The 26476-nt window shown below is 43.1% G+C and overlaps 1 protein-coding gene across 1 annotated transcript; it reads left to right on the top strand.

Moving 5' to 3' along the window:
• Positions 1-11925: 11925 nt before the first annotated feature.
• On the top strand, positions 11926-26476 carry LOC137257082 (uncharacterized). The gene is made up of 6 exons (XM_067794596.1): positions 11926-12184; positions 12672-12875; positions 14047-14199; positions 15457-20074; positions 21476-21480; positions 21824-26476. The coding sequence occupies exons 1-6, from the start codon at positions 11926-11928 to the stop codon at positions 26446-26448; spliced, it is 9864 nt and encodes a 3287-aa protein (XP_067650697.1). The 3' UTR covers positions 26449-26476.

Genomic DNA, 26476 nt, shown 5'->3' with positions numbered 1-26476 from the left:
AGGCACCATGAGAAAGAGGGGGGGTGACCGGGCCTAATAGGCCCGGCTTGGCACTTAGTGGGTTAAAGATTTAATTTTCAAAATATTTTCTTTTTCGGAAAGAATAACCATATTTAGATTTCATTGGCATGTAACCGTCAAGAAACTTGAGGAATACCTGGAATATGACATTTCATCATCCAACGGTTTTGCAGTTATTACATGATTTATGCCACTTCGGGTCCAAAAATACCCACTTGGCCTGATAAGGGTTGAAAGTTTAGACACACTAGCGTAATTGTAGCCACTTACTAAGATCAGCTGTTCTAAAGTAGATGTTGCAAAATATTGCACATTGTTTAAAGGTACTGTTTATAAATGAACCGATGCACTGTAAAAAATCGTAACATTGAAAAGATTATCATGAGTTCAGTAAAGGACGGAAATCAGTGAAAATTTACGAATTCTTAAAAAAACTTTACTCCATAACGCAGCTGTTCACATGCACGATATTTGCACTTGCTTTTCATCAATTCGATGCATGATCCGTGTTTTCACAGGGTTCGTTTGCACAGGGTTTGCAGTTGTTTCTCCCAAGTTAGTGGAGATATCAATCTTCGATATGACCATAACACATAGTGCTTTAAGTGATCCTAAGCTAGGCGGTTATAGCTTAACCACTAAAAGTGAATAAACAGATTTATATTCATAATTCAAACGGAACAGTAAAGACTGAGCTGATTGATATAGGTTCACCTGCACAATTACCTCACAGACAACGAGTATTTTTCTCTGCACAAGCAGTCCCTTGCATTTGTTTGACCTTCACCTCTTCACATGCAGACCAGTGGTAACGGGGCATTTGGCTGTAACCATCTACTTACAAGCACAGCGTGTTTTGTAAAAAAATACCTCGCAGACACATTGATTACTTCCTATAGTCGGCTATTTTGCGAGCAGCGGACGTGGTATATTCAAACATCGATTTATGTTGTCATACACGGAAGTTGGTTTAACGCCGAACTCAGCATTATTCTAGCTATATAGCGGGGTCAGGCAATCCAGTGATCACCATCATCAACATGGCGGGCGAGCTGGCTAAGGCGCCAGGCTAGTGATCCAGCGAGGTTTCGGTTTCGGGATCGAGCCCACCTGTGAACGGGTGTAAAAACCTTGGAGTCAACTTTGTGTGCAGACTCTTACAGTGTTGTCACAACCCTTAGTGTACAGTACACAGAACCCATGAATCCGTTGGTATATGACCAGATGGTGGTCACATGAACACGTTCACACACCTAGTTGCGGGTACAGCAATGTGCAGTAAACTTGGACAAAGTACTGTGACTATGTGTCCCAGTCCACCCAGCTGTCAATTGGGTACCTCGTTAGGATGAGAGAGCTACAATAAACTCAGTGTGCCTAGTGGCGGCAAGAGTTGTGTACTCCCCAGGGAGTTGAGATTGAAATACGATGTGCTGTTGAGATTGACATCCAGTGATCGAGGCAAAAATACCAGCGCCTTGAGCATGCACTAGTGCGTGGATATGTGCGCTATATAACTATCCTCTCTATCTATCTATCTATCTATCTATCTATCTATCTATCTATCTATCTATCTATCTATCTATCTGTCTGTCTGTCTGTCTGTCTGTCTGTCTGTCTATCTATCTATCGTTCTACGCGGCTGCGATACAATATTTTACACGTGTCAACCAGGTCAGCGAGGCTGACAATCCGATGATTTTAGTCGCCTGTTATGACAAGCATGAGTTGTATCTACCTGTCGATCAACGTAATTGGGGATGTAAGGATACGATGGCGCATGCGCAAACCTAACCCTAAGTCATGTCTGTACGACATTAGCATGTCGCAGTTCTACGAACAGATAATGTTGTATCACTTAACGTATACTTTTGTATCACCTAACATATAGTTTTGTATCACCTAACATATAGTGTTGTATGACCTTACATATAGTGTTGTATCACCTAACATATAGTTTTGTATCACCTAACATATAATGTTGTATCACCTAACATATAGTGTTGTATCACCTAACCTATAGTTTTGTATCACCTAACATATAATGTTGTATCACCTAACATATAGTGTTGTATCACCTAACCTATAGTTTTGTATCACCTAACATATAGTGTTGTATGACCTTACATATAGTGTTGTATCCCCTAACATATAGTGTTGTATCAACTTAGATATAGTGTTGTATCACCTAACATATAGTTTTGTATCACCTAACATATAGTGTTGTATCAACTTACATATAGTGTTGTATCCCCTTACGTATAGTATTGCATCACCTAACATATTGCGTTGTACGGCCACATTTTAGTGTTGTACGGCACAGTATTAAAATCGTTTATGACTGGGAAATGCAATAAAGTGGTGTTTCTTCTGATAATACAGTTTCGCATCACCTGTCAAATTGCAACTGTGTCACCAACCGCATACATCATCGCCATCATCATAAAACTTGTATATAGCCACAGTTCCTGTCCAAAAGTACGAAATGAGAATAGTCTCGTCATGCCAAGTGATCACTCGAGGTCAAAGTCCACGAGGGAGACTGTATACGAGAACACAAATGACTTGTATACTTCGTATGTCTGTGGGCGCTAATTCACATTAGAAATGCTCGATCCGGGCTGGTTAAAGATAGAACGGGTCCCCTTCTAGGAGTACTGTCTGGTACCAATAATGTCCAGTGAGTCCGGTAAACAAGGCGTTGTTTGTGTCTAGTGTTTGCAGGACAGACACTATCTTTAAGTGGAGTTGTAGGAGTTTGGAGATTGTTCAAAATTGTATATATATATATATATATATATATATATATATATATATATATATATATGTGTGTGTGTGTGTGTGTGTGTGTGTGTGTGTGTGTGTGTGTGTGTGTGTGTGTGTGTGTGTGTGTGTGTGTGTGTGTGTACATACATACATACATATATACTTTGTCAGCTTCATAAAAGACAATGATTTTGATCATGGCACTCCCAAAGCCGTACACAATAACATGAGTTTACGCCACTGTATGGCTAGAGTATTGAGCTGAGTGTTTTACATCAAACAAAGAAACATTTTGTTTAAGAGCATGCTTTGTTCTCGCTGGTATGTTATACCACCAGTGTCTGTACCGAAGTACATTGGAAATCTTCTTCTTCAAACAGATCCCCCCACCCACATATCCAACCAACTCCAAAAAGCTTCAAAAAGAGCTTTAGTATTGCAGAAAGACTGAGCGCGGAAGGTAGACTAAATAGTGCCTCTGAAATGAACATATTACAGCAAAAATAGTTCCAAAATTAAAATAATAAAATATAATGAACAGCCTTTCAAAAACTATGGAAATCTAGATTTGTTACATACTCTAGACTTACATTGCCTTCTTGGATATATTTGTTGCAGGGCCTGTATCACAGACTAGGCGGAAGGGTCAATAATGTACTTCTGTGAGACAGACTAATTGGACTCCATCAACGTTCCACCCCTTCTTAATGGTGACGTCACGTCTGACCATAACGGCCGGTCGCTAATTCACCTCGAAAAGTTTTCAAAGGCGCTACAAGTAACATTATTGTGTCAGCAACGAGGGATCAAATTTGAGGAGGTCTTTGCCTGTTAAGTCCCGTTATACGAACATAAACACCCCCAGGCGAGAGCGGCGTGCTTGTAAAGTACATACATTACGTTGTATTACGTTCAGTCACGGTCTTGGTACAATAATGGATTTGACTTTTCAGGATATCCCCGAATAAACGCTTCCTGAAAAAAAGAAGGCACTTACAAACCTTACTGGGGTGAAAAAGGCGCCAATCATTGAAGACTTAGACAAAACATTACTAAACTTATGATGATCAGACATAACACTCTCGAATTTCCGTTACGATGGCTACCGCCTGAGACAAGGTTTGTATGTATGTTGTCTAACTTGACACTCAGCAATATTCAAGCTATACTCTCAAAACGAGTAGGGGAACCCGAACTTTCAGTTAGGATAGGAGTGAGTGAGTTTAGTTGGACGTCGCTTTTTAGCAATATTCAAGCAATATCAAGGCGGGGGACACCAGAAAATGGGCTTCACACATTGTACCCATGTGAGGAATCGAACCCGGGTCTTCGGCGTGACGAGCGAACGCTTTAACCACTAGGCTACCCCACCGCCCAGTTTGGATAGGAAGTATAAGAGATAACAAACTTTTCAAAGACAGAATACTAATTAATCTTCAGCCATTTCTCTTTATCACCCTGGACACAATGCATGGGATTCACATGCACTACCAGGGCAATGTGTAGCTCAGGCAGAGGGGCAGCTGCCCCGCATCAAGCTATTGACATAACATTCTTTAAACGTTGATAGTGACCCCTTATTAAGAAAAGTTAACTACTGCCCCGATAAAGCCGGAGCCCCAAACACGTGCATGGGGTGTCATTCTTGATTTTGACGGTTTACAATCACTATAGACAATCAATTTTGACTATCATCTTGCAGGCAGGCAGGCAGGCAGGCAGGCAGGCAGGCAGGCAGGCAGGCAGGCAGGCATCTTTATTCAGTATACAGGGCCATGGCCCACATTACAGAAAAGAACACCAATATGTATTTTGTTTCATGCTGGTGACAAGACTTTAGTGACTGTCATAAATTGTTGCCTTGGACAATTATCCAACCTCGAGTACAGTGTCTGGTGGTAATACAAGTTCACAGTCAGACAATTTGTACAGTACAAAGTCACACTATAAGCTTCTGACAAGTACCATTTGGATCTAAGTTGTAGAATAATAACTGGAATTTATGCATTTCTAATTTTACGTACCCTTTTAAAAAACTTAGCAATACTTATCAAAACGTTTACATCTCTACTTGACATAATTAAATACTGGGCGAGCCTGAACACCCTATCCGATCACCAGCTGAGAAGGATGGGTAACTGAAGATCAATGCTAACCCGGATCTTCACGAGTACTTGGACAAAGACCTTTCTAAAAGAGTAAGTGCTTTGAAAGTTTAACGCATGGGAGTATGCAGTTTTAATGAGAGAGTGAATGAGTATTGTTTTAGCAATCTTTAGCAATGTTCCAGTAATATCATGGCAGAGGCACCAGAAACGGGCTCCACACATAGTGCTCATGTGAGGAATAGAACCCGGGTCTTCAGCTTGACGAGGGAACGCCTTAACCACTAGGCTAACCTACAGTCAGGATTTGGCGCTGACATGCCCCTGGAACATAGGGAAATATAGGATCTAGGATCCGAACCCAAACAGGATTCGCGCTACGTTGAGAATAGAGACAGGTACTACAGACATCGAATTTTGAATCACTTTAGCCGAAGGGGCTGTCCCTGTCCACTACATCGAAGTAGATATTTTGTAACGAGCACACACAGACACTCGCGCACAAACAAAATAGAACACAATGAAAGGGGGAAGTGGGGCAGCCTTGCAGTTCGCTCATGAGGTCGAAGACACGGGTCTGATTCCCGACATGGGTATATTGTGTGGAGAACCTCTCTGGTGACCCCAATCGTGATACTGCCGAAATACTTCTAAAAGCAACGCAAAAATCTCTCAGTCACCCCCCAATTACATACACGCGCGGCTTTATACAACAGTTTACGTCAACGGGCATGCATGCGGCTGTTTATTTGCGTAGTAACTTAGTTAGGCTGTGGAAATCCGTTATTCACTGGAAATCCGTTATTCACTGGAAATTCGTTATTCATTGAACAAAGAATATATTACGTAAGGAGATTAAGTAAATACTTCCATCCCCATGGTTTTATTGGGTTTTTTGTTTCGTGTATCCGAAAGCGAAACATGTATTATCTGTAAAACACCTACTAGTTGTGGTGTATGTTTGGACGGTGGGATAGACTAGTGGTTCAAGATTTCCTTCGTCAGGCCGAGGACACGGGTTCGATTTCCCACATGGGGAAGCCCATATCTTGTGTTCCCGTGATATTGCTGGAATATTGTTAAAAATGGCGTAAAAGTAAACTCACTCACTCACTTAACATCTCTCTCAGCAGTATCACAGTTGGGGAAGGCGGCCTGTAAAACGAACGCGTCTGGACCTGTGTTGTGTCACCGCCGTTAGTCAAGCCCTGGGGGTATACTGGTATACAATGACACGTAGTAAACACAGTTCCCTTCCTTGACCACACAGCTCATTATTATAGTCGCCTCGTGCAACCAGCAGCAGACTTGCACCAGTCTCTTGTCTAAAGTAATAGTCAACAGTTGCCATGATAATTTGTAATGTATACAATGCATATATATTACAACATATATATAGTCTAGCGTTCACACTAGCTAGACTTACCTCCTAAGAATAGTATTCCTATACAACCATGGACATAGCATTCAGTAGAGGTTTGCAGCATGGGTAGGCCAATATCAGTCATGTCAATTTGCTTGGGATCTTTTCCAATACAGGATGCTGTCATAATACGCTTTGATCTTACTGGCACTCGTGCGGTCCCCCATCAACATAAGGAGATACCCCACACACTTCACCTTCGATACATTACCGATCCTTCAACAACTTGTCCCGTGAAGATCGGGGTTAGAATTGGTGTTCAGTAACCCATGCTTGTCGTAATAGGCGACTAACGGGATCGGGTGGTCTGGCTCCCTTACTTGGTTGACAAGTGTCATCGTATCCCAATGGAGAAGATCGATGCTCGTGCTGTTGATCACTGGATTGTCTGGTCCCGTTTCGATTATTTACAGAACATATATCTGGAATGTTTCCGAGTGCGGTGTAAAACACCAAAACAACCAAACCTCAACAACTACCAGCTGGAACCAGTGTCACTGCGGCAGAAAACAATGAAGCCAACACCGAAACTGAGTGAATTTTTGCTTAACTAGAATGTTCAACTCAGCCCCCACCCCACCCCACACCCACGCCCCCCACCCCCGAAATTAAAATAAAATAAAACACAAAAATAAAACAACTGAAACACGTCTGTAAAGAATCAAACACAAGTTATTTAACGATTCCTATCTAACGCCTTACTTATGCAAACTCAAGTTTCGATTTCGAGACACATTGCCCAAAGTCAGTAAACCAGGACACAGTGTCGTGAACAAGTTATCAGTTTTGCCGGATTCGCCATGGCAGGCCTCATTACCCTGTCCTATGTTTTAGTAATTCGCGTCTGACTGAAGCCATTACCACACTAGTGGCAAATCCCCCCACACTTTCACATTCATGAAAGAGCATGCGTGTTGTTTTCAATTCAAACGGATAAACCGTTTTCCTTCCTCGAGAATTAAAGGAGCTCAGTCATTTTCCCTATTCATACACTGATTTGTTTGATCTATGCTATTTGATGCCTGTACTGTGAATCGATGTACTCTATGTAATTAACGCATCCATTCTCCGTGTGACATTGTCAGCGTTCAGTGGACGTAGCTGTTAATGGTTAAATGGTCGAGCAGGAAGAATGGTCAGAGGGCGTGTGAATAACGCAGTCAGACATTTAACGGAACAAAGAAACAAACAAAGAAACATACCTAACTAACTAACTAACTAACTAACTAACTAGCTAACTAACTAACTAACTAACTATATAAATTACAAATGAATGAATGAATGATCATACCCGCATAAATAAACAAATAAATCAAATAAAGAAACAAACACGCACACACGCACGCACGCACGCACGCACACACACACACACATACATACATACGTACGTACATACATACATACATACGTACATAGATACATACATGCGTACGTACATACATACAATTAATAAATATACAAACAAATAAATGCTAAAAACACACACAAATATACCCTTAAAATCACATGAATACAATTAGTATGCAAAACAAGAATCCACAAACCAAAAACATATGTTGTTATTTAATAAAATCAACTCACTCACTCACTCATATTTGCTTGTACATATATATGTGTGGTTGAGCTTATGTTTCATGTTTTCTTTTGTGTACGATTGAACAGGGGGGATTCGTTAAATATTTATAGTGATTACAAGCTTCATACTGCGCGAAGCCCATCTCTGGTGTCCCCCGTAGTGATATTGTTGAAGGTGGCGTAAAACAACAATCACTCACTCATTCACTCATGCGGCATTGAGCAACATGCCAGTACTGTCACGACTGGGTGACACCAGATTTTATACATTGTGTCCCCATGTAGTGAGTCGTACCGTCAATAATGAGCGAACACTTTAACCACTAGGCTACCCCGTCGTCATTCAAATATTTAGGTTTATCACCATGCACAGAAGTCGGTTACTGAGCTGTAATACCAACAAAAGCCTGAATATGATGTTAAAATACTAAATATCCTGTGAGAATTGTCTTGTTTGGGTGGTTAAAGCGTTCGCTCGTCACGCCGAAGACCCTGGTTCGATTCCCCACTTGGGTACAATGTGTGAAGCCCATTTCTGGTGTTCACCGTCGTGATTGCTGGAACATCGCTAAAAGCGGCGTCAGTCAACATGGTCCTGAATCGGTAACAGACCCACTGGAAATTGCTGAGTTCGGGATGTGACAACAAACATCGTTCCAATATGCTGTGCATTAATCGTATATTATGGTTGCAATGGCAACAGAACGACACGCTGCAACAGTTAAAAAATATTCATGAGCAATATGATATTTCTGATAGGTAATAAAACAGATGGTACAATTTACCGGGAGAGTTTCAAAACGCATTGTATACATCCCGGAAACAGTGTTTAAAAACTGCACCCCAACCCGACCATGCTGCTCTGTGCTGACATTTCAATAGCTATGTACACACCAGCATGAATTAATGTGACCCGTCAGAATCACGGTCAACAGATCTAATTAATAACATGTATCAAATCATCCACGATGACACACCTGTTGCCAGTGTGAGAACACTTTGTTCTGCTTTATTAAGCTTTATAAAAGGTTTTACCTGTGCATGAAAAAACAACGAGATTTATGGTATTTTAACGACGGTATTTCTTCAATATGAAGAATTCAACGCTGACGGGGATTTGGTAGCCTAGTGGTTAAAGCGTTCGCTGTGCTGAAGTCCCGGGTTTGATTTCCCACGTGGGTACAATGAGTGAAGCCCATTTCTGGGGTCCTCCGCTGTGATATTGCTGGAATATTGCTAAAATCATACTTGTTCACTGAACACTGACGAGGTGCGAACGAACAAACAAATACAACCTCTGTCGAAACAAACCAGGACTTGGCATATGCGCTTGAAAATGTGAGTGTTAGACTTGCACGTGGTGGCGAATCACTCGTAGAAGACAGTGCCTGTAGATAATGATAATGGAGTAGTTCACGCTAATAGCAAATTGTTTGGCTGTCATCGTGCTGTACGTTGGAAAGAATAGAACAATAGAGTGACGTCACAATATTAATTTATAACACGATACAAATGATAGTGTGGAGTGACTTAGTTTCCATGTATCACAACCTCAGCCTGGGTGACATTGTATCACAGTGTACCGCGGTGTATCGCGGTGTAGCAACAGCCATAGCCGTGGTAACGTCCACGCAGACGAGCGCGTGATCAACTACTGTGATCCACTTATATTTCAAGCAGGACGTTTGGCAAAAGGATTTATCTCACTCTCTCTATTGTGAAACAACATGACACACTGTTCTGTCTTTATTACTACCCACACTTCAGTGATGCAAATAAAAGCGACATTATTTAGTTGTCAGTATGTATTTTTCTGATCAAAAATAACGAAGGTTCTATATTTACCAGTTTGACCGGGATATCCTTTCATGCTTTATTACTTTCTAGTTCGACTAAACGGCAGACAATTCTATTTCTGTCACAGAAGTGCCGAAATCTAGAGCGCTTGGTTATATATGAGACTCTATTTTTGACCATGACAACCAGAGGATCAGCACCGAAGATAGTCATCGGGACACCAAAGGGGGACAGAGTTATCTCCCTTGTTAGTTACAAGCCCGCCCCTATTTTGGGTAAATAGATCAAAAACGTTTCAATATTTCCCGTTGATTTCACTTTTCGCACCAAGAGGTGATCTGGTGCTTTGGAGAAGTTTGATATTAAAGTTTGCATGACAACATCTTCATGGAAAATATCACCTGGGAAAACATTTATAAAAGAAAGTAATCATACTTTTGTGTGAGGTGAATGAGTATGGTTTTATGCCGCTTTATAGCGATATTCCCGCGATATTACAGCTGAGGACACCAGGAATGCGCTTCACTCATCGTATCTATGTTGAGAGACAACTGGGGATATCGGCGTAACGAACGGAAGCTGTAACCATGGAAACTTAGTCACACAATCATTTAAATATATCGTGTCATAAACGATTATTGTGACAGAACACTATTGTTCTATGGCGTGTTCTTTCAAACGTACAATACAGTGACATCTAAACAGATTAAAATCCCAGTAATGGACAACATGAGCATCGAATTACGTCACTGGGATGACATGTCGCCTCTCACGACAAGCATGACCTTCTAAAGATTAATTCAAGCATGGGCTTCTAAAGCTTAATTCTAACCCAGGGCCCACTTGCACAAAGCGATCTTAGGGCTACAACTATCTTTAGCCTATACTGGAGAATGGGAGTTACAATCATTGTAGTGCTAAGATCGCTTTGTGCAAGTGGGCCCAGATCTTCACGGGTATGAGATTTTGTCGAATGAGGAAGTAAAATACCACTGAATAAGCAATATATTTAGTACGCGCAGCGGAAGGACTGAGCGCTGATAGTGTCGGATGTAGAAACTATACCTCAGACCCTTTGACACAGCGGTGCACGCCGCTAACGGTTTGATCATCTTCTGGATCATCAATGCAGACATATAAGTATGTTATTATAATCTCTTCTATTGTTTAAACATTTTGTGATATCAGATGAAACGATTTACATTGTATTGTGTTGAGGCTATACATTGATGAATGCTCAGTACTGACATATGTTTATACGGCTGAATGTTCTGTACTGATGAATGCTATAATTGCTGAATGTTCTATACCGACGATTGCTATACACTGCTGAATGCTCTACCCTGTAGAATGCTACAATGGCTGAATGCTCTATAATGATGAATATTAGGCATTGCTGAATGCTCTGTACTGATGAATGTTATACATTGCTGAATGCCCTGCATTGATGAATGTTATAAATTGCTGAATGTTCTACTCAGATGAATGTTATACATTACTGAATGTACTGATGGATGCCCTGCATTGATGAATGTTCTACACAGATGAATGTTATACACTGCTGAATGTTCTACACTGACAAATGTTATACATTGCCGAATGCTCAGTAATGACGTATGTTATTCTGTCAGTTTTTCCGGTGTTACATACTGTTGTATTCCAAACGACATGAATTGTTGTATTCAACGGTTCCTGTATACTACATACAGTAGTATGCTGCATGTTATTATGCGTTATGCACTTGAACATATTGTAAGCATATGTTACAACGAATTCTTAACTTGATGAAAACAATTCATTAAATACTGATTCTACATCAGCCTGTGAAATGGGAGAATGACAATTGGTGGGAAATCTGGACTTGCCTCATTGAGGGCTATCGCACACAATCGATACTCTAGGGGAATTATCATGATTTGGAGACGGAAAGAGAGACGATAAACCTCATAGTGTAGGAATACCTTACCTGTATGTTGTATCCTTATATATTGTATTCCAGGTTTGATCGTAGATCAGGGTCACCCTTCTGTAAAAGGTACCTCCTGTCACCTTTGGTTGATTACTGAAGTTTTCACCTTGAACAAACCTGGGCGGTTATGGAGCAGTCAAGTCGCAGGTAGGTATCAGGGATTTGAGCCCACGACGGTCGTGACCCGTGCTTCTTGGTGTGGGGACTGAACAGAAAGTGAGACGCCTTAGTTAGTTGGGCCAACGGGGGACCCGCGGTGTTGCCGAGACATGTCAGACACAGACGTTGACGATGACGATGACTATGTCACAGCTGATGAGGAAGACGATGACTACGATTTTAGAGAAGAAGGAAGTGTCGAGGAAGGAGATCTTTACTGTAGTGAGGAGGAAGAAGATGAGGGGGAGGAAGAGGACGATGATGAAGGAGAAGGGGACAGCAACGCTGATTTAACTGATCTCGGAACTATTTTCGGCAACATCACTGGTGAAACTGTCACTCAACATTCCTATCAAGTAGTAAATGAAGGTGAGTATAACCGTTGACTGTTATATTTCCAGACGATTGTAGATTTCAAGATGATCATTGACTGTTAAATCTCCTGAAACTTTATTAGTGATAGTATCTGCAGACGATTTTAGTTAGGTTTTATAACTAGGCGATTGTTGACTGTTCTATACATTTGACGATTATCGACGGTCAGATTTCTAACTAATGATAAACTCTAATATTTCTATAAATTCATGAATCTTACATTTTCAGGTTGTTGATTCTTGACTGAGCGCCTGTCGTGTTGTACTTCCTTCCAACAATCACCTGGAAATATCACATAGCGGTTGTCTGTTATATGTCCAGATGATTCTTTGTTGTTATATTTCCCGACTATTATTGTCTAATATAACCATTCGTTTGTCATTGAGATGTATCAGTGGACTTCTGTCAACTTGTTGTCTAGTCGCAAACTTTGTTGTGTAATGTGTATTAACTGCATTGTGTCATTGCTATCTATTACCAGTTCAAGGTCTCATCACACCTGCACCAGTGTCGGAGCTACCATCAACTCAAGGCGAACTCACACCTGCCCCAGTGTCGGAGCTACCATCAACTCAAGGCGAACTCACACCTGCACCAGTGTCGCAGCTACCATCAACTCAAGGCGAACTCACACCTGGACCAGGCTCAGGGATAGCGACACACAAAGCCGACCAAGGACGTCTTGGTAAGTTGACACGCCATAAATGGCCAAATGATCTTCAACAAACTCAGACACCCCATCAGCTGACTCAACTGCCCATCCAAACGTTCTTAACTGACTCAACTGCCTATCCAAACGTTCTTAACTGACTCAATTGCCCATCCAAACGTTCTTAACTGACTCAACTGCCCATCCAAACGTTCTTAACTGACTCAATTGCCCATCCAAACGTTATTAACTCACTCAATTGCCCATCCAAACGTTATTAACTCACTCAAACGCCCAACCAAACGATTATCAACTCACTGAGTCACTCATACAAACAGCTAATCCACTTATCTAACAACAATTCAATAAGCAAACCAATGAATCGCCAAAAACTCAACCACCAACAAGACAACCAGCCACAAAATCACTCAACCACCCGTTCATCTATTATTCCACCGATCATAACATCTAATCATTCACAAACAGAACCACTAACTCACTGAACTACCAACTCCTCTTATTGACAGAACCACTAACTCACTCATTCAACGATTCACACTTGATTAGGACTCAATCATGCACTTACTCACTGAACGAGCCACTGACCACACGAATCACTCACTCACTTATCTACTGAGCGGCTCACTTACTGAACAATCCACTCATGATCAGAATTACTCACTCACTGACCCACTGACTTACTGAACAATCCACTCACTAACAGAATTACTCACTCACTGACCGACTGACTTACTGAACAATCCACTCACTAACAGAATTACCCACTCACTGACCGACTGACTTACTGAACAATCCACTCACTAACAGAATTACTCACTCACTGACTCACTGACTTACTGAACAATCCACTCACTAAAAGAATTACTCACTCACTGACCCACTGACTTACTGAACAATCCACTCACGATCAGAATTACCCACTCACTGACCCACTGACTTACTGAACAATCCACTCACTAACAGAATTACTCACTCACTGACCGAATGACTTACTGAACAATCCACTCACTAACAGAATTACTCACTCACTGACCGAATGACTTACTGAACAATCCACTCACTAACAGAATTACCCACTCACTGACCCACTGACTTACTGAACAATCCACTCCCTATCGAAAGGAATCATTCAATAATCGAATCACTCATACACTGAACAGCTCACTCACTCATTCATTCACTTCAGCGACAGTCCAGTACAACTTCATCAAGGTGGAGCAGCAGGTGACCGTACCTAAAGCCAGGAACCTGAACATTGGAGGATCTCAGAACATTGGCAAAGCCACCCAAGTCCAGGAGGAAGAGGAACCACATCTGACTGCTGTACAGAAACTAAGACGTGAGTACCTCTGGAACAATAATACATGACAATTTGTAGAACGCTAATACGCTAGCACCTCCAGAAAACCAACACGTGAGTATCTATGAAACAATAGCACTTGGGTACCAAAAGAACACGTACCCGAGTACTAGAACAGCAAGACACGAGTACCTGTGGAGCCCAAACATATGAGTACCTCTGGAACAATAAGACACGAGTACCTCTAGAACACTAAGACGTGAGTGTATATAGCACACAAAGACGTGAGTACCTCTGGAACACTTGCACTTGGGTACCAAAAGAACAACAAGACCTGAGTACCACTAGAACTCTAAGACACGAATACCTCTCGAACACTAAGACGTACCTCTGGAACACTAAGACGGGAGTACCCCTGGAACACTAAGACATGAGTACTTCTGGAACTATAAGACACGAGTGCCTCCAGAAGACTAAGACGGGAGTAACTATGGAACACTAGCACGTAGATGCCAAAAGAACAACAAGAACTGAGTACCACTAGAACACCAAGACACGAGTACCTCTGGAACACTAAGACGGGAGTACTTCTAGAAAACCAAGACACGAGTACCTCTGGAACACTCACACGGGAGTACTTCTAGAACACCAAGACACGAGTACCGCTGGAACACTCAGACGGGAGTACTTCTAGAACACTAAGACATGAGTACCTCTGGAACACTCAGACGGGAGTACTTCTAGTACATTAAGACGTGAGTACCTCTGGAACACTAAAGCCTAAGTACCTATGGAACACTTGCACTTGGGTACCAAAATAATCAATCTGAGTACCACTAGAACACTAAGATCTGAGTACCACAAGAACACCAAGCACGAGTACCTCTAAAACACTAAGACGTGAGTACCTCTGGAACACTTTAAAAATTGGGTACCTATGGAACACTATCGCGTGGGTACCACTAGAGCAAAAACGTGCGTATCACTAGAACACACAGACGTCAGTACGTCTGGAAAACTAAGATGTTGATACCTTTGTAACACTGAGACGTATCACTGAACACTGAACAGAGGACACGTCTTTGGAGTGACAGGCGAATTGGCGTGTTTCTTTTGTGTGTATGAACCCAGACATATAACATAATTCCACTATATACTGCAGAAGTGAGTGACCTTAGTGTTACACCGCATTTAACAATTTTTTTATGATCTTCATATGTTGTACCCTTGCGTGGTATTGAACCCGGATCGTCTACCTTTAACTACTAGATTATCCAAACTCCCGTTATGTTGCAGAAAGAACCGAAACAAGGATTCAGACTTGGACAGAAGATATGGTGAAAACGGAAGATCTCAAGAAGGTGACAGATAGACTCGACAAAGGTGCCAGTTGGATAACCATAAAGGGAAGCCCTGGAGAAGGAAAGTCGACAATGGCTTACATGGCTCTCAAAGATCAGCACATCAAAGGGAGACAAGTCTTCCAGGTGGAGTCCCCAGCAGAGTTTTCTGAGGTCACTATGGCCTGTTCCAGTCCCCTTCTAATGCTGGACGACATATTGGGAGACTTGGAATTTAGCATTTTGGAATGGTCTAGGTGGAGGCCGCTGTTGCGTCCAATTCTGGACCCAGTGGAGCACTACAAGGAACATGAGGATGGGCAACAATGTAGGACGCTGACAATAATTCTTGTTGGGCGTGATTATGTTCTGCAATCATCTGTACCCGACTTGGGAAGACTCGCTACATTCATCACCAGCAGCGAGTACGTGATTGAGGTATCATCGGAGAGAAAGGTGGAAGAGAAGAAACAAATTTGGAAAGCACTGGCTCAAGGCTTACATTTTGATAAGGAAACAGTAGAACAGTGCTATTATATCGACTGCCCACACGGATTTCCTCATGTTTGTAGAATGTTTCTCAGAGCATACAGCAACGACAGTCAGATTTCAATGAAGGAATTCTTCAGCAAACCTCTCGATTTTCTGAACCAGACAATGAACAAACTGATTAACGATAGCATAAAGCGTAAGGTGTTCATGATGATGATCAAAGGTGATGGGAAAGTGTCTGAAAATGAGTTTCATGCTGATGAGGACCTTGGCTATGAGTGTTTAACAGCTGCAGAAGATCTGCTTGGATCGTATATCAAAAGGGAAGAGGACATGTACACTTTCGACCACCCTTCCATCTACGATAGTGTTGCTTTTATTCTCAGCAGAAAACACACCCGATTTGTTATTACCAACTGCAGTTTGGCATTCATTCATCAAAGACTGCGTCTTGAAACTGCCCAAACAGCCAGTACTGATAGCGAGACGGGGTTGCTAGCACATATTCCCAGACTGTACGTTTCTGATTTGGCCAAGAGATTTGCATTTGAGATAATGAACAGGAACTTCGTGTTAGTGCTGTCTCACAGAGTATGTGGAGATGTTGAGTTTGTTCAAACATTCATGGATATTCTGACAAGGGATCATCCAATATGTCTGAATGATCTCATCACATTCACCGATCACATATCAGGGGATTCTTTCCTGGAAATACTTCCCAGCAGCAAGTCCTCAAATGTGCTTCGCTATTTTATGGAGGAAGGCAACATTTCTCTAAGTCGAGAACAAATAAGTGAACTTTTGTTTGGTGTCTGCAAGCATTCTGCTGGACATGTCTTGACGTATTTGACTAAACACATGGCAATAGACATAAACACTGCATATGGAACTGCCAGAAAAACACCCTTAATGATAGCCGCAGAAACAAAGGACACTGACTTTGTTATGCAGATTCTATCTGCCGGACCTGACTTATTTACGTCTGACCGCTGGGGGAAAACTGTCTTGCATTACTTGTGTGAATACGGTCATACCGCTGCTGCTGCAGTTGTTACTGATGGAGAGGTAGATGTCAATGTCACAGACGCATTTGGGGAATCTCCGCTGTATCTGGCATGCAGAAGTGGCAGAGAGGAGTTGATAACGTTGCTGCAAGACAAGGGGGCTCTTGTGTCTGGGGATGTCGTGTGCAGTGCATGTCAAAGTGGAAACCTGTCTCTCGTACAGATTCTGTTTGAAAAAGGCGCTTTAGTCAACATGTTGTCTCTGGATGGAAACAGCCCTCTCCACTCAGCCTGTAAAGGTGGGGACATGGAAACTGTGAAGTTCCTATTTCAGAAAGGTGCACACATGGCCATGGTTTCGTCTAGTGGTGACACGCCTTTTCATTCTGCGGCTGATGCAGGAAAGCCTGAATTGTTAGAGTTCCTTATTGACAGAACAGGTGCAGTCTGTCAAATTGGGGGTAACTGTAGACAGATGTCAAGTGGAGAGACTGGACGGAAAGCTGTGATGACCAAATCTGGCTTTGATGTGAATGTAGCAAACAAAATGTCCGAAACACCCCTACACAGAGCAGCATGGCGAGGATCAAGGCCATGTGTGGAAGTGCTCATTGAGGCCGGAGCTGTTGTGAATGTGCAGAATGAAAAGGGCGACACTCCCCTCCACCTTACAGCAGAATGTGGATTTGAGGAGTGCGTTGATGCCCTAGTGAAGTCAGGAGCTGATGGTAATATAACTAACCAGGCAGGTGAGAAACCTCTTCACAGATCAGTCAGATGTGGATCTCGTCAATGTGCTACCATTTTGATGAAGGCTACCGATGTCAATGTACGGAACGAAGCAGGCAGCACTCCACTCCATATAGCCGTAGATACAGGGTCTGATGACTGTGTGGATGCCCTACTGAAGGCCAGTGCTGACGTCAATGTCCAGAATAACACAGGTGAAACACCACTCTATATTGCAACGGAGCTTGGGGCTCATGAATGTGTAGCCAAGCTCCTGAAGGCTGGAGCTGATGCAAACATCTACAACACCAATGGCTGTACAGCGGTACATAGGGCAGTTAGACTGGGATTTGAAGACTGCGTCACATTACTACTGGATGCTGGATCCGATGTGAACATACAGGATGTTGATAAGGAGACGCCACTGAATACAGCCATACGCTGGAGGTCTAAAGTTTACGTTGAGATGTTGCTGACGGCAGGGGCTGATGTGAACAGTCAGGATGAAAAGGGTAACACTCCTTTACATGATGCAGCTCACATGGGAAGACATGACTACATTGAAATGTTGATTAAGGCTGGAGCTGACGTCAGTGTAGATAATACTGATGATTGGACTCCACTTCATTTTGCAATAAAGGATGGTCATAAAGAGTCGTGTGTCAAACGTTTATTGGAGGCCGGAGCAAAGGTAAACACAACGAAGGCCACAGATGAAGCCCTTTTGGAAATGGCTGTGCGGTATGGAGAAACAAAATGTATGAGCATGTTGATAGAGGCAGGGGCTGATGTGAATGCACGGAATGGAAAAGGATCCACAGCACTTCACAAAGCAGCACAAAAGAAGTCGAAAGACTGTCTAGAACTTTTGCTCAAACACGGAGCAGATGTGAATCTGTGCAATGATGAAGGGGAGACATCTATTTTCGCAGTTGTTCATGGTGGGAGTGAAGAGTGCGTATATGTGTTAATTAAAGCTGGACTTTCTGTTAACGCACGAAATAACAGAGGGCGTACACCTCTACATTCAACGATCATGCTTCTCTTGTTTCCATCGACAGCCGATGCAGTGATAAATAGTGGTGCTGATGTGAATGCACAGGACGATGATGGAAATACTCCACTTCACGCAAGTTGTTTGTTCACGCCTGTTGGAGCAGGTGTGGATAAATTGTTAAAGGCCGGAGCAGACATAAATCTGCGCAATCACCAACGTGAGACACCCTTGTTGACAGCAGCAGCCCGTGGCTCAACTGACACTGTCAAAAAATTCATACAGGCTGGAGCTGATATGAATGTACAGAACAGTAACGGCGACACATTGCTCCATATAATGTTGATTGTAGGATCTCGGTATCAGGGAGTCGAGGTGTCGTACCACAACATCTCACTTAGTTTAAGCGGAAGTCAAGTGTATACAGCAGGTGCCCTTGGATCTGGAGATGATGTCGGTGATGATGTTGGTGCTGATGTGTTATTTCAAGATGGAACTAGCAGCAATGCGGAACAGAGGAAAAGAGAACTTGCAGAAGAATTGGCAAAGGATTACACTGGCGTAAATATATGTCTTTTGGAAGCTTGGGGCGTGTCGAAGACATTCTTTGGAGTCTTGCTGAAGAGTGGATGTGATGTGAATATACAAAATAAAAACGGTGATACGCCACTTCACATAGCATCGGGAAGGGGTTCGAAATGGAGTCTTGATATACTGCCAGCAAGGGAAAGTTGGACGGGCCTTCATAAATACCACCAAAGGGCTTATGTGAAAGACAATAGGACGTTTGAGACTGGAGACTGGGGAATGTCTTTGGAGTGCGTTGACCTTCTACTCAAGGCGCAGGCTGACGTGAACAGACAGAATCACGAAGGCAACACATCTCTGCATCATGCAGCAGCGAGGGGATTCAAAGATATTGTTGATGCGCTTTTGGAGAAAGGAGCTGATGTAAATGTAAGAAATGGCCAAGGTCGGACCCCATTACACACTGCCTTGTGCCATCAGGATGTGTTGTGCTTTAGTCAAGTGCCTGATGTTGGGATATGTGCTACTCTGATTGGACACGGCGCTGATGTATTGAGCAGGGACGCTACAGGCAACATCCCACTTCACCTGCTGTGTTCGGTTGCCAGAAATTCTGCAGTGCTAAACCAAGATCTGGACGTCTCCGTTTTGGACTGTAAGGCACCGGAAGGTAGAGAGATTGAGGCCTTTTCAACAGCATGTTCCTTCAAAGAAGTCTACCGCCGGTTGTTGGCTCTGCTCTTGGACCATGGTGCCAGTGCTAATGTAGAGAATGACAGAGGTGACCCAGCACTGAGGGGCTGGTGTCAGACATTACTTATTGAGAAGCCCTGAAGCTGTACATAATCAAAGAAGGCACCCAGCACTGCAGAGGTGGTGTCTGTTTAATAAGAAGCCCGAAACTGTACATAATTATAGAAGGCGCGCAGCACCGCAGAGGTGGTATTTGTATAAACTCAAATACCAGCCATGTATATGTTGCACCTTGTGCATGTGTTGTGCATCATTTGTTTTATGATAACCTATACTGTTACTATTGAGACCTATACTGAAACAACGCATCAGTTGCAACAAAGAAGTTGTCTGTCCATACAAAGTGTTCCTCCTAATGCTCCCAGCTTCTAAATGACACTTAAACGCCATATGCAACGTAAACGCAACTTTGCAGATTCTGAAATAAATCATCAAAAATGCCAGTTCAACCTAAAAAGTTGAAAAGAAAGCGATGAAAAAAAGCTGAGTTCAAACGATTCACTAATTTTGCCCAAGCGCCTCAACAGTTTTGCGCTGCGCTCATTAGGAAGTTATATTTGGGGTTACGTTTGGTCAGTGAAGTACAGAAGCTTTTGTTGGGTTGCAACAAATTGCAACTAATTGCATGCTCACAAAACCATCCATTTAACCCACTCAGCCACTGAGGCTTCCCGACAAATAGAAGACGGGCAACTAGTAGTTTAGAATATACAGGATGACTAGCTACACCACCTAGGTTTGTGACTTCCAGAGTGTAAGGAAGTCTCATTATAACTGTGCAAATGTCGAGTTTGTCAGATTTAAAAACAATAGAAAAAGATCTGTATCTGTCCAGCCACATGTGTGCGCAGAAGGTTCGGAATCGTTCGTAAAATATTCTCAAATCTCAAAAGTTACTGCCTTGCTCTCTCACATTCTGTGTTAGGTTTATTCGGTGTTTAACGCCGGTCTCTGTAATATTACAGCTATATGTAGATGTGCACGTCTGGACGTGACAATCCAGTGATCAACATCATGAGCATCTATATACTCTGGGATACGATGATATCTGTCAACCAAGTCAGTGAGCTGGACCATCCGATCCATTTATTTACCTCCTCTGACTTGAATGGGTTGCTGATGATCAATTCCAAGCCGCATCTTCACGAGTGTTTATGTTATGTAAGACTGACCGTATGTTTCTCTACTTCTCATTTCCAGTCCAATCGAATTTTCAAACAGCAAATGTGTGCCATTCTTAAAAAGTACACCGTGGTGGTTTGAAGTCCGATTTTCACAGTGGTGCCTTTGGTTCCTATAAATAAAATCCGGGAATCAAACCTACGCTCTGAGCAAACCAAATCGCCAACAAACCAGCTTAGCCAAATCAGCAAATAGAGTATAGGTAGTCGAGACCATGTCAAAAGCAGTGAATACTCGATCCTACCTGGAGTGAACTGCAACATGTGTTATATAGTAGGACTGCACTTTCTCAGATGTGGTGAGGGCGATGGGGTAGCCTAATGGTTGAAGCGTTCGCTCGTCACGCCGAAGACCCGGGTTCGATTCACAACATGGGTACAATGTGTGAAGCCCATTTCTGGTGTCCCTCGCCGTGATATTGCTGGAATATTGCTAAAATAGTCAGCCCCCACAGGAGAATTTGATGTATGAACCCAGACATATAACGTAATTCCACTATATATTCCAGAAGTGAGTGACCTTAGTGTTACACCGCTTTTAACAATGTTTTATGGGCTTCATATGTTGTACCCTTGTGTGGTATTGAACCCGGATTGTAAACCTTTAACTACTAGATTACCCAAACTTCCATTATGTTGCAGAAAGAACCGAAACAAGGATTCAGATTTGGACAGAAGATATGGTGAAAACGGAAGATCTCAAGAAGGTGACAGATAGACTCGACAAAGGTGCCAGTTGGATAACCATAAAGGGAAGCCCTGGAGAAGGAAAGTCGACAATGGCTTACATGGCTCTCAAAGATCAGCACATCAAAGGGAGACAAGTCTTCCAGGTGGAGTCCCCAGCAGAGTTTTCTGAGGTCACTATGACCTGTTCCAGTCCCCTTCTAATGCTGGACGACATATTGGGAGACTTGGAATTTAGCATTTTGGAATGGTCTAGGTGGAGGCCGCTGTTGCGTCCAATTCTGGACCCAGTGGAGCACTACAAGGAACATGAGGATGGGCAACAATGTAGGACGCTGACAATAATTCTTGTTGGGCGTGATTATGTTCTGCAATCATCTGTACCCGACTTGGGAAGACTCGCTACATTCATCACCAGCAGCGAGTACGTGATCGAGGTATCATCGGAGAGAAAGGTGGAAGAGAAGAAACAAATTTGGAAAGCATTGGCTCAAGGCTTACATTTTGATAAGGAAACAGTAGAACAGTGCTATTATATCGACTGCCCACACGGATTTCCTCATGTTTGTAGAATGTTTCTCAGAGCATACAACAACGACAGTCAGATTTCAATGAAGGAATTCTTCAGCAGACCTCTCGATTTTCTGAACCAGACAATGAACAAACTGATTAACGATAGCATAAAGCGTAAGGTGTTCATGATGATGATCAAAGGTGATGGGAAAGTGTCTGAAAATGAGTTTCATGCTGATGAGGACCTTGGCTATGAGTGTTTAACAGCTGCAGAAGATCTGCTTGGATCGTATATCAAAAGGGAAGAGGACATGTACACTTTCGACCACCCTTCCATCTACGATAGTGTTGCTTTTATTCTCAGCAGAAAACACACCCGATTTGTCATTACCAACTGCAGTTTGGCATTCATTCATCAAAGACTGCGTCTTGAAACTGCCCAAACAGCCAGTACTGATAGCGAGACGGGGTTGCTGGCACATATTCCCAGACTGTACGTTTCAGATTTGGCCAAGAGATTTGCATTTGAGATAATGAACAGGAACTTCGTGTTAGTGCTGTCTCACAGAGTATGTGGAGATGTTGAGTTTGTTCAAACATTCATGGATATTCTGACAAGGGATCATCCAATATGTCTGAATGATCTCATCACATTCACCGATCACATATCAGGGGATTCTTTCCTGGAATTACTTCCCAGCAGCAAGTCCTCAAATGTGCTTCGCTATTTTATGGAGGAAGGCAACATTGCTCTAAGTCGAGAACAAATAAGTGAACTTTTGTTTGGTGTCTGCAAGCATTCTGCTGGACATGTCTTGACGTATTTGACTAAACGTATGGCAATAGACATAAACACTGCATATGGAACTGCCAGAAAAACACCCTTAATGATAGCCGCAGAAACAAAGGACACTGACTTTGTTATGCAGATTCTATCCACCGGACCTGACTTATTTACGTCTGACCGCTGGGGGAAAACTGTCTTGCATTACTTGTGTGAATACGGTCATACCGCTGCTGCTGCAGTTGTTACTGATGGAGAGGTAGATGTCAATGTCACAGACGCATTTGGGGAATCTCCGCTGCATCTGGCATGCAGAAGTGGCAGAGAGGAGTTGATAACGTTGCTGCAAGACAAGGGGGCTCTTGTGTCTGGGGATGTCGTGTGCAGTGCATGTCAAAGTGGAAACCTGTCTCTCGTACAGATTCTGTTTGAAAAGGGCGCTTCAGTTAACATGTTGTCTCTGGATGGAAACAGCCCTCTCCACTCAGCCTGTAAAGGTGGGGACATGGAAACTGTGAAGTTCCTATTTCAGAAAGGTGCACACATGGCCATGGTTTCGTCTAGTGGTGACACGCCTTTTCATTCTGCGGCTGATGCAGGAAAGCCTGAATTGTTAGAGTTCCTTATTGACAGAACAGGTGCAGTCTGTCAAATTGGGGGTAACTGTAGACGGATGTCAAGTGGAGAGACTGGACGGAAAGATGTGATGACCAAATCTGGCTTTGATGTGAATGTAGCAAACAACATGTCCGATACACCCCTACACAGAGCAGCATGGCGAGGATCAAGGCCATGTGTGGAAGTGCTCATTGAGGCCGGAGCTGTTGTGAATCTGCGGAATGAAAAGGGCGACACTCCCCTCCACCTTGCAGCAGAATGTGGATTTGAGGAGTGCGTTGATGCCCTAGTGAAGTCAGGAGCTGATGGTAATATAACTAACCAGGCAGGTGAGAAACCTCTTCACAGATCAGTCAGATGTGGATCTCGTCAATGTGCTGCCATTTTGATGAAGGCTACCGATGTCAATGTACGGAACGAAGCAGGCAGCACTCCGCTCCATATAGCCGTAGATACAGGATCTGATGACTGTGTGGATGCCCTACTGAAGGCCAGTGCTGACGTCAATGCCCAGAATAATACAGGTGAAACACCACTCTATATTGCAACGGAGCTTGGGGCTCATGAATGTGTAGCCAAGCTCCTGAAGGCTGGAGCTGATACAAACATCTACAACACCAATGGCTGTACAGCGGTACATAGGGCAGTTAGACTGGGATTTGAAGACTGCGTCACATTACTACTGGATGCTGGATCCGATGTGAACATACAGGATGTTGATAAGGAGACGCCACTGAATACAGCCATACGCTGGAGGTCTAAAGTTTACGTTGAGATGTTGCTGACGGCAGGGGCTGATGTGAACAGTCAGGATGAAAAGGGTAACACTCCTTTACATGATGCAGCTCACATGGGAAGACATGACTACATTGAAATGTTGATAAAGGCTGGAGCTGACGTCAGTGTAGATAATACTGATGGTTGGACTCCACTTCATTTTGCAATAAAGGATGGTCATAAAGAGTCGTGTGTCAAACGTTTATTGGAGGCCGGAGCAAAGGTAAACACAACGAAGGCCACAGATGAACCCCTTTTGGAAATGGCTGTGCTGTATGGAGAAACAAAATGTATGAGCATGTTGATAGAGGCAGGGGCTGATGTGAATGCACGGAATGGAAAAGGATCCACAGCACTTCACAAAGCAGCACAAAAGAAGTCGAAAGACTGTCTAGAACATTTGCTCAAACACGGAGCAGATGTGAATCTGTGCAATGATGAAGGGGAGACATCTATTTTCGCAGTTGTTCATGGTGGGAGTGAAGAGTGTGTATATGTGTTAATTAAAGCTGGACTTTCTGTTAACGCACGAAATAACAGAGGGCGTACACCTCTACATGCAGCGATCATGCTTTTCTCGCTTCCATCGACAGTCGATGCAGTGATAAATAGTGGTGCTGATGTGAATGCACAAGACGATGATGGAAATACTCCACTTCACATAAGTCGTTTGTCCATTCTTGTTGGAGCAGGTGTGGATAAATTGTTAAAGGCCGGAGCAGACATAAATCTGCGCAACCGCCAAGGTGAGACACCCTTGTTGACAGCAGCAGCCCGTGGCTCAACTGACACTGTCAAAAAATTCATACAGGCTGGAGCTGATGTGAATGTACAGAACAGTAACGGCGACACATTGCTCCATATAATGTTGATTGTAGGATCTCGGTATCAGGGAGTCGAGGTGTCGTACCACAACATCTCACTTAGTTTAAGCGGAAGTCAAGTGTATACAGCAGGTGCCCTTGGATCTGGAGATGATGTCGGTGATGATGTTGGTGCTGATGTGTTATTTCAAGATGGAACTAGCAGCAATGCGGAACAGAGGAAAAGAGAACTTGCAGAAGAATTGGCAAAGGATTACACTGGCGTAAATATATGTCTTTTGGAAGCTTGGGGCGTGTCGAAGACATTCTTTGGAGTCTTGCTGAAGAGTGGATGTGATGTGAATATACAAAATAAAAACGGTGATACGCCACTTCACATAGCATCGGGAAGGGGTTCGAAATGGAGTCTTGATATACTGCCAGCAAGGGAAAGTTGGACGGGCCTTCATAAATACCACCAAAGGGCTTATGTGAAAGACAATAGGACGTTTGAGACTGGAGACTGGGGAATGTCTTTGGAGTGTGTTGACCTTCTACTCAAGGCGCAGGCTGACGTGAACAGACAGAATCACGAAGGCAACACATCTCTGCATTATGCAGCAGCGAGGGGATTCAAAGATATTGTTGATGCGCTTTTGGAGAAAGGAGCTGATGTAAATGTAAGAAATGGCCAAGGTCGGACCCCATTACACACTGCCTTGTGCCATCAGGTTGTGTTGTGCTTTAGTCAAGTGCCTGATGTTGGGACATGTGCTACTCTGATTGGACACGGCGCTGATGTATTGAGCAGGGACGCTACAGGCAACACCCCACTTCACCTGCTGTGTTCGGTTGCCAGAAATTCTGCAGTGCTAAACCAAGATCTGGACGTTTCCGTTTTGGACTGCAAGGCACCGGAAGGTAGAGAGATTGAGGCCTTTTCAACAGCATCTTCCTACGGAGAGGTCTACCGCCGGCTGTTGGCTCTGCTCTTGGACCATGGTGCCAGTGCTAATGTAGAGAATGACAGAGGTGACCCAGCACTGAGGGGGTGGTGTCAGACATTGTTTATTGAGAAGCCCTGAAACTGTACATAATCAAAGAAGGCACCCA

This window comes from Haliotis asinina, chromosome 1 (assembly GCF_037392515.1).
Source record: "Haliotis asinina isolate JCU_RB_2024 chromosome 1, JCU_Hal_asi_v2, whole genome shotgun sequence".
NCBI classification, from domain to species: domain Eukaryota; kingdom Metazoa; phylum Mollusca; class Gastropoda; order Lepetellida; family Haliotidae; genus Haliotis; species Haliotis asinina.
Note: the sequence above shows the minus strand (reverse complement) of the source record. Positions and strands in the feature narration are given on the sequence as shown.

Excerpts from the sequence above, each read along its gene's own strand:
- LOC137257082 (XM_067794596.1), top strand. The coding sequence starts at position 11,926 with ATGTCAGACACAGACGTTGACGATGACGATGACTATGTCACAGCTGAT. Across the intron at positions 12,876-14,046 it reads AGCCGACCAAGGACGTCTTG|CGACAGTCCAGTACAACTTC; the intron begins GTAAGTTGACAC and ends CATTCACTTCAG. Across the intron at positions 14,200-15,456 it reads TGCTGTACAGAAACTAAGAC|AAAGAACCGAAACAAGGATT; the intron begins GTGAGTACCTCT and ends GTTATGTTGCAG.